The 13,599-nt window shown below is 43.3% G+C and overlaps 1 protein-coding gene across 1 annotated transcript in view; it reads left to right on the top strand.

The window, feature by feature from the left end:
• ptger2a (prostaglandin E receptor 2a (subtype EP2)) overlaps nucleotides 1-13,248 on the top strand; it is a 28,123-nt gene extending 14,875 nt beyond the window's left edge. Inside the window, exon 2 of the mRNA XM_020500809.2 lies at nucleotides 8,754-13,248. Coding sequence (XP_020356398.1) covers nucleotides 8,754-8,936 — 183 coding nt within the window. The 3' untranslated portion in view covers nucleotides 8,937-13,248. The remainder of the gene's footprint in view (nucleotides 1-8,753) is intronic.
• Nucleotides 13,249-13,599: the final 351 nt, after the last annotated feature.

Genomic DNA, 13,599 nt, shown 5'->3' with positions numbered 1-13,599 from the left:
GTTGGTAATCAAGCCTACCACTGTAGTGTCGTCTGCAAACTTGATGATTGAGTTGGAGGCGTGCATGGCCACGCAGTCGTGGGTGAACAGGGAGTACAGGAGAGGGCTCAGAACGCACCATTGTGGGGCCCCAGTGTTGAGGATCAGCGGAGTGAAGATGTTGTTACCTACCCTCACCACCTGGGGGCGGCCTGTCAGGAAGTCCTGTACCCAGTTGCACAGGGCGGGGTTGAAACCCAGGGTCTCGAGCTTGATGACGAGTTTGGAGGGTGCTATGGTGTTGAATGCCGAGCTGTAGTCGATGAACAGCATTCTCACATAGGTATTCCTCTTGTCCAGATGGGTTAGGGCAGTGAGCAGTGTGGTTGCGAATGCGTCATCTGTGGACCTATTGGGGCAGTAACAAATTGGAGTGGGTCTAGGGTGTCAGGTAGGGTGGAGGTGATATGGTCCTTGACTAGTCTCTCAAAGCACTTCATGATGACGGAAGTGAGTTACCTTAGCTTTCTTGGGAACAGGAACAATGGTGGCCCTCTTGAAGCATGTGGGAACAGCAGACTGGGATAAGGATTGATTGAATATGTCACCACCAGCCAGCTGGTCTGTGCATGCTCTGAGGACGCGGCTGGGGATGCCATCTGGGCCTGCAGCCTTGCGAGGGTTAACACGTTTAAATGTTTTACTCACGTCGGCTGCAGTGAAGGAGAGTCTGCAGGTTTTGGAATCTGGCCGTGTCAGTGGCACTGTATTGTCCTCAAAGCGAGCAAAGAAATAGTTTAGTCTGTCTGGGAGCAAGATATCCTGGTCCGCGACGGAGCTGGTTTTCTTTTTGTAATCCATGATTGACTGTAGACCCTGCCACATACCTCTTGTGTCTGAGCCGTTGAATTGCGACTCTACTTTGTCTCTATACTGACGCTTAGCTTGTTTGATTGCCATGAGTGAATAGTGAATAGCTACACTGTTTGTATTCGGTCATGTTTCCGGTCACCTTGCCCTGGTTAAAAGCAGTGGTTCGCACTTTCAGTTTCGCTCGAATGCTGCCATCAATCCACGATTTCTGGTTGGGGAATGTTTTAATAGTTGCTGTGGGTACGACATCGGCAATACACTTGCTAATAAACTCGCTCACCGAATCAGCGTATTCGCCAATGTTGTTGTTTGATGCAATGCGGAACATAGCCCAATCCACGTGATCGAAGCAATCTTGAAGCGTGGAATCAGATTGGTCGGACCAGCGTTGAGCAGACCTGAGAGTGGGAGCTTCCTGTTTTTGTTTCTGTCTATAGGCTGGAAGCAACCAAATGGAGTCATGGTCAGCTTTTCCGAAAGGAGGACGGGGGAGGGCCTTATATACGTCGCAGAAGTTAAAATAACAATGATCCAGGGTTTTACCAGCCCTGGTAGCACAATCTATGTGCTGATAGAATTTAGGGAGTCTTGTTTTCAGATTAGCCTTGTCAAAATCGCCAGCTACAATGAATGCAGCCTCAGGATACGTGGTTTCCAGTTTACATAGAGTCAAATAAAGTTCGTTCAGGGCCATCGATGTGTCTGCTTGGGGGGGAATATATGCTGTGATTATAATCGAAGAGAATTCTCTTGGTAGATAATGCGGTCGACATTTGATTGTGAGGAATTTAAGTCAGGTGAACAGAAGGACTTGAGTTCCTGTGTTTTGTTATGATCACACCACGTCTCGTTAATCATAAGGCATACCCCCCGCCCCTCTTCTTACCAGAAAGATGCTTGTTTCTGTCTGCGCGATGCGTGAAGAAACCAGCTGGCTGTACCGACTCCATAGCGTGTCTCGAGTGAGCCATGTTTCCGTGAAGCAAAGAACGTTAGTCTCTTATGTCTCTCTGGAATGATACCCGTGCTTGGATTTCATCAACCTTGTTGTCAAGAGACTGGACATTTTGGCGAGTAGTATGCTTGGGAGTGGTGCACGATGTGACTGCTGTGGGATCCGCTTCGGGAAAGTCGTATTCCAAGTCGTAATGATGGTGAGATGACATTGCTCTTATATCCAGTAGTTCCTCCCGACTGTATGTAATAAAACCTACGATTACCTGGGTACCAATGTAATAAATAACATGTATAAAAAGGCGAGGCACCGGAAGTGTAAAAATATACCTTTGACCATATACCTTTGACTATTGGATGTTCTTATAGGCACTTTAGTATTGCCAGTGTAACCATATAGCTTCTGTCCCTCTCCTTGCGCCTACCTGGGCTCGAACCAGGAACACATTGACAACAACCACCCTCGATGCATCGTTATCCATCGCTCCACAAAAGCCGCAGCCCTTGCAGAGCAAGGGGAACAACTACTCCAAGTCTCAGAGCGAGTGATGTTTGATATGCTATTAGCACGCACCCCGCTAACTAGCTAGCCATTTCACATCGGTTACACCAGCCTAATCTCGGGAGTTGATAGGCTTGAAGTCATAAACAGCGTTGCGAAGAGCTGCTGGCAAACTCATTAAAGTGCAGTTTAATTGAATGCTTACGAGCCTGCTGCTGCTCAGTCAGACTGCTCTATCAAATCATAGACTTAATTATAACATAATAACACACAGAAATACGAGCCTTAGGTTATTAATATGATCAAATCCGTAAACAATCATTTCGAAAATAAAACGTTTATTCTTTCAGTGAAATACGGAACGATTTCGTATTTTGTCTAACGTATGGCATCCCTAAGTCTAAATATTGCTGTTACATTGTACAACCTTCAATGTTATGTCATAATTATGTTCAATTCTGGTAAATTAATTATGGCCTTTGTTAGGAATAAATGGACTTCACACAGTTCGCAATGAGTCAGGCGGCCCAAACTGCAGCATATACCATGACTGCTTGTGGAACGGTTGTTAAGACACTAACAGCTGACAGACAGGCAATTCATGTCACTGTTATGAAATCTTAGGAGGCCTTTCTACTGACTCTGAAAAACACCAAAAGAAAGATTCCCAAGGTCCCTGCTCCTCTGCGTGAACATGCCTTAGGCATGCTGCAAGGAGGCATGAGTACTGCAGATGTGGACAGGGAAATACATTGCAATGTCTGTGCTGTGAGATGCCTAAGACAGCACTGCAGGGAGACAGGACGGACAGCTGATCGTCCTCGCAATGGCAGAACAAGTGTAACAACACCTGCACAGGATGGGTACATCCGAACATCACACCTGCGGGACAGGTACAGGATGGCAACTGCCCAAGTTACACCAGGAACGCACAATCCCTCCATCAGTGATCAGACTGTCCACAATAGGCTGAGAGAGGCTGGACTGAGGGCTTGTAGGCTTGTTGTAATGCAGGTCCTCACCAGACATCACCGGCAACAACGTGGCCTATGGGCACAAACCCACCGTCGCTGGACCAGACAGGACTGGCAAAAAGTGCTCTTCACTGACGAGTCACGGTTTTGTCTCACCATGGGGTGATAGTCGGATTCACGTTTATCGTCGAAGGAATAAGCATTACACCCTGAGGCCTGTACTCTGGAGCGGGATCGATTTGGTGGTGGAGGGTCCGTCATCTGACGCTGTGTGTCACAGCATCATCGGACTGAGTTTGTTGTCACTGCAGGCAATCTCAACGCTGTGCGTTACAGGGAAAACATCCTCCTCCCTCATGTGGTACCCTTCCTTCAGGCTCATCCTGACATGACCCTCCAGCATGACAATGCCACCAGCCATACTGCTCGTTCTATGCGTGATTTCCTGCAAGACAGGAATGTCAGTGTTCTGCCCTGGCCAGTGAACAGCCCGGATCTCAATCCCATTGAGCACGTCTGGGACCTATTGGATCGGGGGGTGAGAGCTAGGGCCATTCCCCCCCTAGAAATCTCAGGGAACTTGCAGGTGCCTTGTTGGAAGAGTGGGGTAACATCTCACAGCAAGAACTGAAAAATCCATTGCAGTCCATGAGGAGGAGATGCACTGCAGTACTCAATGCAGCTGGTGGCCACACCAGATACTGACTATTACTTTTGATTTTGACCCCCCCTTTGTTCAGGGACACATTATTCCATTTCTGTTAGTCGCATGTCTGTGGAACTTGTTCAGTTTATGTCTCAGTTGTTGAATATTGATATGTTCATACAAATATTTACACATTTGCAGATTTTTACACAGTTTGCTGAAAATAAACGCAGTTGACAGTGAGAGGATGTTTATTTTTTTGCTGAGTTTATATTACACTTGATCTTACTTGAATAAGTTCCTTCATTTCTTTTTGTTTTTCCTCCAAAGTATTATGTGCCTCTATGGTACAGTTTTTATTGGTATCTATCTGTACTATTAGTTCCTCTATTTGGTATTGTGAATTCTCTTGACCTAAATTGATTTTGTTTTAAAGATGACCACTGAATTACATGGCCTCTAAAGGAACATTTTAAAAGTGTCCCATACAATAATGGAATCTGCTGTACCTACAGTTGAAGTAGGAAGTTTACATACACCTTAGCCAAATATATTTAAACTCAGTTTTTCAAAATTCCTGACATTTAATCCGAGTAAAATTGCCTTTTTTTGCAACTGCTCATGGGGACAAAGATCGTACTTTTTGGAGAAATGTCCTCAGTTCTGATGAAACAAAATGGTTCTTCCAAATAGACAGTGACCCCAAGCATACTTCCAAAGGTGTGGCAAAATGGCTTAAGGACAACAAAGTCAAGGTATTAGAGTGGCCATCGCAAAGCATTGACCTCAATCCCATAGAACATTTGTGGGCAGAACTGAAAATGCGTGTGCGAGCAAGGAGGCCTACAAACCTGAATCAGGTACAGCAGCTCTGTAAGGAGGAATGTCCAATATTCACCCAACTTATTGTGGGAAGCTCGTGGAAGACTACCCGAAACGTTTGACCCAAGTTAAACAATGTATAGGCAATGCTACCAAATACTAATTGAGTGTATGTAAACTTCTGAACCACTGGAAATGTGATGAAAGAAATAAAAGCTGAAATAAATCATTCTCTCTACTATTATTCTGACATTTCACGTTCTTAAAATAAAGTGATGATCCTAACTGACCTAAGACAGGGAAATTTTTCAAGGATTAAATATCAGAAGTTTTGAAAAACTGAGTTTAAATGTATTTGACTAAGGTGTATGTAAACGTCCAACTTCAACTGTCTATCTCACTAGGTCATGATATTTAAGCCTCCATATATCCACGATATTCGTGATTTCCTTTCCTTTCCTTTACGGTCTATTGATGTATTTAAAACCGTATTATAATCTCCCACCATAATAATAAAGTCTTGTGTTGCTTTTAGGCTTGATAAATGATTATATACTGAACAAAAATGTAAACGCAACATGTAAAGTTTTGTTCCCATGTTTCATGAGCTGAAATAAAAGATTCCAGAAATTTTCCATACGCACTAAAAGCTTATTTCTCAAACATTTTGTGCAGAAATGTGTTTAAATCCCTGTTAGTGAGCGTTTCTTCTTTGCCAAGATAATCCATCCACCTGACAGGTGTGGCAAATAAAGAAGCTGATTATCATAAACAGCATTATCATTACACAGGTGTACCTTGCATTGGGGACAATAAAAGGCCACTCTAAAATGTGTAGGTTTGTCACACAACACAACACAATGCCACAGATGTCCCAAGTTTTGAGGGAGGGTGCAATTGGTATGCTGACTGTAGGAATGTCCACCAGAGCTGCTGCCAGAGAATTTAATGTGCATTTCTCTAACGTAAGCCGCCTGTTTTAGAGAATTGGTAGTTTGTCCAACCAACCTTACGACCGCAGACCACATGTAACCACGCCAGCCCAGGACCTCCACATCTAGCTTCTTCACCTACGGGTTCATCTGAGACCAGCCACCCAGACAGCTGATGAAACTTAGGAGTATTTCTGTCTGTAATAAAGCCCTTTTGTGGGGAAAAATACATTCTGATTGGCTGGGCCTTGCTCCCCAGTGGGTGGACCTGGCTTCCAAATGGATGGGCCTGTGCCCTCCCAGGCCCACGTGTGACTGCACCCCTGCCCAATCATATGAAATCCATAGATTAGGGCCTAATGATTTTACTTAAATTCACTGATTTCCTTATATGAACTGAGTAAAATCACAGAAATGTTTGCATGTTGCATTTATATTGTTATTCAGTATTTACAGTATGTTTTCAAAGAAGCATGGATCATCATTATTCTTATACTCTGCTTTCAAGTAGAATGACGAATCTATAACTTACATTACTATGTGAATTTGGTCGAGTCGCCCAAAAAGTTACATATTGGCATTTTAATCAGGGCACAGTTACAGTAAAGATCCATATTATTATATTATTTGAATGTTCTCCATAGGTAGGATTGCATATTTCCATCTTCTTTGGTCCAATTAATATATAAAAATGTGAGGCTATTTTAGGAAAATAAACAATTTCTCAAGTTTAAGGCCATCTTAAATCATCTAAATTACAGTACTCTTGAGTATAGGGTTACATACCGCCTGTGCGTGGTCGTGTTGGTACGTTTTCTCACTCACAGTCAATCATTGCTGTGACCCTTGCAACGCCATGGGCCCAGTAGTGTGTTGTAGGGGATCACTTTTTATGAGCAAGTGAAGGGTGGTGTTCGAGAGGACACAACCAAGGTTCCCATGCTGCTATTCTCTGAGGTCCTGCCAAAATGTGTTTATATATTTATTTATTTATTACTTTACAGCCTTCCCTTTTTGTTTATTTGAGAGCATTACTCCATAATTAGCTTCCTCTTCTGAAGCTTTTGTTTCACTAAAGACGATCTGTTTCCGATAATCTGACATTGAAGCTGATCTCCTAAAATGAAGTTGGCCCTTGCCAACTTCACCCATTGCCGATCCTGTGTTTGAGGGTTTCAAAACAAACAGAGGATACAAAGAATGTGGTTTGGCTGGTTAGGTACCAGCAAGGAGTACATTCTGGTCTGCTTTACTTTTGGGAGAATGAGATAAACAGGATGTTTGCGAGAGCTTAAAAAATATGCTCTTTTAAGCCTTGCCAGTTATTGTTTGGTTTGGTTTGGTTTCTCAAATGATTGCCTCGCCTGGTTCACCAACTACTTCTCTGATAGAGTTCAGTGTGTCAAATCGGAGGGTCTGCTGTCCGGACCCCTGGCAGTCTCTATGGGGGTGCCACAGGGTTCAATTCTTGGACCGACTCTCTTCTCTGTATACATCAATGATGTCGCTCTTGCTGCTGGTGAGTCTCTGATCCACCTCTACGCAGACAACACCATTCTGTATACTGCTGGCCCTTCTTTGGACACTGTGTTAACAACCCTCCAGGCAAGCATCAATGCCATACAACTCTCCTTCCGTGGCCTCCAATTGCTCTTAAATACAAGTAAAACTAAATGCATGCTCTTCAACCGATCGCTGCCTGCACCTGCCTGCCTGTCCAACATCACTACTCTGGACGGCTCTGACTTAGAATACGTGGACAACTACAAATACCTAGGTGTCTGGTTAGACTGTAAACTCTCCTTCCAGACCCACATCAAACATCTCCAATCCAAAGTTAAATCTAGAATTGGCTTCCTATTTCGCAACAAAGCATCCTTCACCCATGCTGCCAAACATACACTTGTAAAACTGACCATCCTACCAATCCTCGACTTCAGCGATGTCATTTACAAAATAGCTTCCAATACCCTACTCAACAAATGGTTGCAGTCTATCACAGTGCCATCCGTTTTGTCACCAAAGCCCCATATACTACCCACCATTGCGACCTGTACACGCTCGTTGGCTGGCCCTCGCTTCATACTCGTCGCCAAACCCACTGGCTCCATGTCATCTACAAGACCCTGCTAGGTAAATTCCCCCCTTATCTCAGCTCGCTGGTCACCATAGCATCACCCACGTGTAGCACGCGCTCCAGCAGGTAAATCTCTCTGGTCACCCCCAAAACCAATTCTTTCTTTGGCCGCCTCTCCTTACAGTTCTCTGCTGCCAATGACTGGAACGAACTACAAAAATCTCTGAAACTGGAAACACTTATCTCCCTCACTACCTTTAAGCACCAGCTGTCATAGCAGCTCACAAATTACTGCACCTGTACATAGCCCACCTATAATTTAGCCCAAACAACTACCTCTTTCCCTACTTTATTTATTTGATTTATTTATTTGTTTTGCTCCTTTGCACCCCATTATTTTTATTTCTACTTTGCACATTCTTCCACTGCAAATCTACCATTCCAGTGTTTTACTTGCTATATTGTATTTACTTTGCCACCATGGCCTTTTTTTGCCTTTACCTCCCTTATCTCACCTCACTTGCTCACATCGTATATAGACTTGTTTCTTCTGTATTATTGACTGTATTCTTGTTTTACTCCATGTGTAACTCTGTGTCATTGTATGTGTCGAACTGCTTTGCTTTATCTTGGCCAGGTCGCAATTGTAAATGAGAACTTGTTCTCAACTTGCCTACCTGGTTAAATAAAGGTGAAATAAAATAAAAAATGTATGGTGACAGCGGTGACACTTTTTATGTTGGGGGTTTTTTCATTTTATTCAGAGAGGGATAGGAGGAAATGAGTGGGGAACAACAGAGAGGGGGAATGAAGAATAGTAGTGGGGCTGGGATTCGTACCCACGCTGGGGAGGGGTGGAGGAATACTGTATGTGCTGCAGATGTTGGCGTTACCCGTTAAACAAGCCTCAGGCACGGATACCGCACTTAGACATCCCGCGGTAAGACATTAGGACTTGCTATTCAGTGTCTTTTCTTCCTCTCTTGTCTCTTAGATCCGTGTGTACATAAACTCCGTGGGCCAGCGGAAAGAGAGCCACAAGACGGACCTCATCGCCCTCCTCTTTCTCTCCACCAACTCCATCGTGGACCCCTGGGTGTTCATCTTCCTCAGCCCGTCAGTGCTGCGCTTCTTCTGGGGAGCGTTGTGCAAGGTGCCCCTCCTGCGCTCCAGGTAGTCCTTCTTCAAGTCTTCCCTGGGGAAGGACACGCCCACCCAGCTGGAGCTGTGCCATCCCAGTGCTTCCTTCTGAGTTCACCCACCCCCCATGTCCACGCAGATGGTTTGACCCGCTGATGTATTGGACCTGATTGGGGCCTTGTAATTGCCTCCGAAGGGAGTAGCCACTCAGAATAGAGCTGCTGCCCACATGTCCCGGCCTGCCCAGTGGTCCGGTTCTATGGCGGTGGGAGAGGTGTTGAGCTACTTAGGGGCAACAGCTGGACAAGCGGAGCAGCAACCTACACATTCCTGCAAACGTAGGCTGCAGCGTTCTTGTTTTAGAACAAGCTCTGAGAGGCTCAAATTGGAACTCCGGAGGCCAGCAGCAGACGGACAGTTGGACTCGAACTCTAAGGAGAGTGGGGTTGCATTACGGGTCATGTTCTTAAAAGCACTACACGTTATATGTTCTTACAGCATGGACTCGCAAACCAGAGGCCACTACAAGGACAGCAACATAGGATTCACAACACTGAAGGGACTAAATCAGATAAGGACTGTATTTTATATGAGTTGATCATGTTCCAGAGGCTTGCTTTGTTGGCGCCATGCCCTTTTAGCATGCCCCGGGACTCCCAGGGAAGTTTCTTTGTATTGAGATGTTCCTTCCACTATCATATGACATCCTTGTGGTTTGGGGAATTGCGTATCATGAATTGAACATTCAGAGACTTCATCCATGTGATGCAAGCTGGATTCACACACACACTATCCCTGCTCCCTGCAGCTATGATCTGTTCACCTTTCCTCCCACTGGGTGCTCACCTCGAAAAGCCAAAGGGCAAGAGCTCGAGAATGACATTTATTTTTGACACACTGATTTTTTATCCTTCTTTTGTCACATGGTTGAGTGGCACTATGAACTTGGAACCAGGTGTTGGTTATTTGAAGTTGGGTAGCATGCAAAAATGTATGTGGTGATGGAATCGTAAGAAGATAAAGGAGGTGTCCTCTGTATTCTTGAGGTTTCTTTGTGATGAAATGACAGCCTGAGTATTTATCATGATGTGTGTTCAGATCTCATTGATGTATTAATGCACCCGAAGCTGACAAGGAGATTATGATGTTCAGTGTGCAGTTCTAAATCTGTCGTTCCCGTGTGCACGTGTGTGTGTCAGTGTCAAAGAGATGGCACCGAAAATACATGATGTTTACAGGGAATCCTACCATGTACCTATTATACCTATTGTTCATGTATTCGCGTTAATCAGTACTGCGGAAGATCCTGATTGAGACTGACAGACGTGTATTAATGTGCCAGCGCGTGTGTGTGCGCCAGTGGGTGTGTGTACGTTTGTGCATTTGTGTGTATGCGTGTGTTAACACTTCTGTAAATTTGCGCCTGACTCATCCATCCGTCAGCCTTTATCCGCCCAACCCTTTCTGGAACCCCACCTCCTGTCATAGGCCCACGTCAGGGATGGCATCCAGATGTGTGTTTTAACAAAGTTAGACTCTTAACCACCCCTTTAAAAAGTTATTACTCTTCCATAATCAAAACAAACTGAGGGATCTGACGAGCTCCACCAATAGAACTTGCACAAGCAAATCAGATGCTCATGTGGCCTTTGGGAGACAACATTAGATTAACAACATGCAGAGCCTTGAATTGGATCACTAGTCACGAATTACTAACGAAATAAACAGAATAATAACATCATAATTATATGGAGTTAATTACATTGCAGCTGGCTCCCCGGGAACAGGCATACGATTTTGATTACAAATGTGATTCATTCGGTTTATTCTCTGGATTGATTAATGATTGATTAATAAAGCCGATTAGTCATGTAATTTGCATGTCCTGGGTCATGTTCTTTAGGCACAGAACAAAATATAAATGGAGGAACTAGCTGAACTTTTCCAATAAGAAAAGCTCAATTTCTGTTTTAGCTGCCATAGCTAAGGTCTGTTATGGTAAGGCGGCCTAAGGTCCCCTGCCTCGTGGTGGGAGAATGTTGAATGGATTTATATTCTCAAGCTCCTGCAAAGGGGAATGGGAGACCAGAGGCACAAACCTCCTCTTCCAGAGTGCCTTCAGAAAGTACTCACACCCCTTAACTTTTTCTACATTTTGTTGTGTTACAAAGTGAGAATTATTTGTTTTCAATTGTCCTTTTTGGTCAACGATCTACACAAAATACTTTGCACACCTGGATTGTACAATATTTGCCCATTATTATTATTTTTTTTTCATTCAAGCTGTGTCTAATAGTTCGTTGATCATTGCTAGAAAGACATTTTCAAGTCTTGCCATAGATTTTCAAGCTGATTTATGTCAAAACTGTAACTAGGCCACTCAGGAACATTCAATGTTGTCTTGGTCTTGTGTTTTAGGTTATTGTCCTGCTGAAAGGTCAATTAGTCTCCCAGTGTCTGTTGAAAAGAAGACTGAATCAGGTTTTCCTCTAGAATTTAGCCTGTGCTTAGCTGTATTCCGTTTATTTGTATCCTAAAAAACTCCCTAGTCCTTTCTCCGTTGACAAGCATACCCATAACATGGTACTCAGTGATGTGTTGGATTTGCCCCAAACATAATGCCTTGTAATTCAGGATAAAAAAGTAAATTTCTTTGCCACATTTTTTTTATTACCTAAGTGCCTTGTTGCAAACATGACACATGTTTTGGAATATTTGTATTCTGTACAGGCTTAATTCTTTCCACTGTGTCATTTAGGTTAGTATTGTGGAGTAACTACAATGTTGTTGATCCATCCACATTTTTCTCATATCACAACGATTAAACTCTGTAATTGTTTTTAAAATACCCATCGGCCTCATGGTGAAATCCCTGAGCAGTTTATTTCCTCTCCGGCAACTGAGTTAGGAAGGACGCTTTGTAGGGACTGGGTGTATTGGTACACCCTTCAAAGCCTAATTAATAACTTCACCATGCTCAAAGGGATATTCAGCTTTTTTTTTATACACATTGACCAACTGTTGCCCTTCTTTGCAAGGCACTAAAAAACCTCCCTGGTCTTTGTGGTTGAATCTGTGCTTGAAATGCAGTACTCGATTCAAGGACCTTACAGATAATTGATTGTGTGGGGTGCAGAGAAGGGGTAAACATTCAAAAATCATGTTAAACACTATTGAACACATGTCATTTTTGTGATTTATTATGCCCATTTTTACTCCTGAGCTTAGGCTTGCCATAACAGAGGAGTTGAATACTTATTGACTCAAGACATTACAGCTTTACATTTTTTTTTTATTAATCTACAAAATGTTCTACAAACAATATTTCACTTAACTTTATGGGGTATTGTGTGTAGATCAGTGACACAAAATCTCAATTTAATCACAAAAAAAGGGGTGTGTATACTTTCTGAAGGCACTGTATGTAATCAATGGCTGAAGCCATGGCAACCCACCACTAGCCCTGCAGCAGATACACAATTCAGAAGTGCTTAACAAATGTGTGTCTTTGTGCTTCCTTTATCAGATAAGATGATTCACCTTGTCCGTTTTAAGAAAATGTGGTATTGATACAGTTGCTGTTCAAAGTCATTTCACATTTCAAAATGGTATTTATATATTTTAGAGAGAGCAGCATGCATCAATCTGCTGAACATATCTCTCTTTGGTTGCATCCCAAATAGCACCCTAATCTCTACATACTGCACTTTTATATATATATATATGGTAGGGTGCCATTTGGGACATAACACACTGGGCACAAACTTGTTTCAATGTAATTTGTCAACGTATTGTGATGTGGAATCTACATAGACAGAAAATCTCAAACTGTTGTTTTGAGGGTGAAATTTCAACCACAGGATTATGTTATCATAGTAAACAAATTTGAAAATAGACAAACATCTGTATCTTTTTAAAACAATTCAGTCACTCATCGGAGAGGGAAGGAAATGTGTTTATCACCAACTGCAATGTGGTGTCTGTCAATGTGGCACGCGTCGCCAAGAGCTGCCATCCTCCCAGACGTGATCATTTGATTCCCCTCGTTCAACCTGTCTGGTGTCATTTGGGTTCGGCTGACTCGTACGTTCTGCACATTTAGAATGTACACGTGGTTGCCTTGACGGAAACCCAACGTGACATATTCCAGGCCTTGTACCTACGTATCATTGCAGGCTATGATCATTTCAAGAAAGGCAGCTCAAAGTATGTCCTTTTTTGCCTTGTTGCTTGCAGCTAGTACGGTTTGTGTCTCAACGGCCGATTTTTGTTTTTTAAATGTGTCATTAAAATGATTGATGTTTTGGTTTTGTAACATGACATAATAAAGCTGGTACCACTACAGATGATTACTGTGCCATGTTCTTTTTCCCGGCTTTTGTCAGCTACCCTACCATTTCCTGTGAGACAGTTATCACCTAAACCGAGGGCCTAATCACGAGATCCAAAATGTCAGCACTGTTTCGTTCCTTCATCAAATTTTTTATTCAATCTCATATTATTAAAGATGTCCTTGTTAATATAATTATCTCTTGGCAGCCCTGGGTTTAATGGGCGCAGAGGGAGGAAGCATTCACAAAGTTGATATGTGTTTAATGCGTTCCTCGGGACAGGCAAAGGCAGGGCACTGGTAGATCTACAGAAGAGAGTCAGAAAAGGGCAGACAGGAAACAGCTGCTATGTGGCATGTTGATCGATAG

Source organism: Oncorhynchus kisutch, linkage group LG14, assembly GCF_002021735.2.
Source record: "Oncorhynchus kisutch isolate 150728-3 linkage group LG14, Okis_V2, whole genome shotgun sequence".
In the NCBI taxonomy this organism is placed as follows: domain Eukaryota; kingdom Metazoa; phylum Chordata; class Actinopteri; order Salmoniformes; family Salmonidae; genus Oncorhynchus; species Oncorhynchus kisutch.
This window is presented reverse-complemented; position numbering and strand designations above follow the sequence as displayed.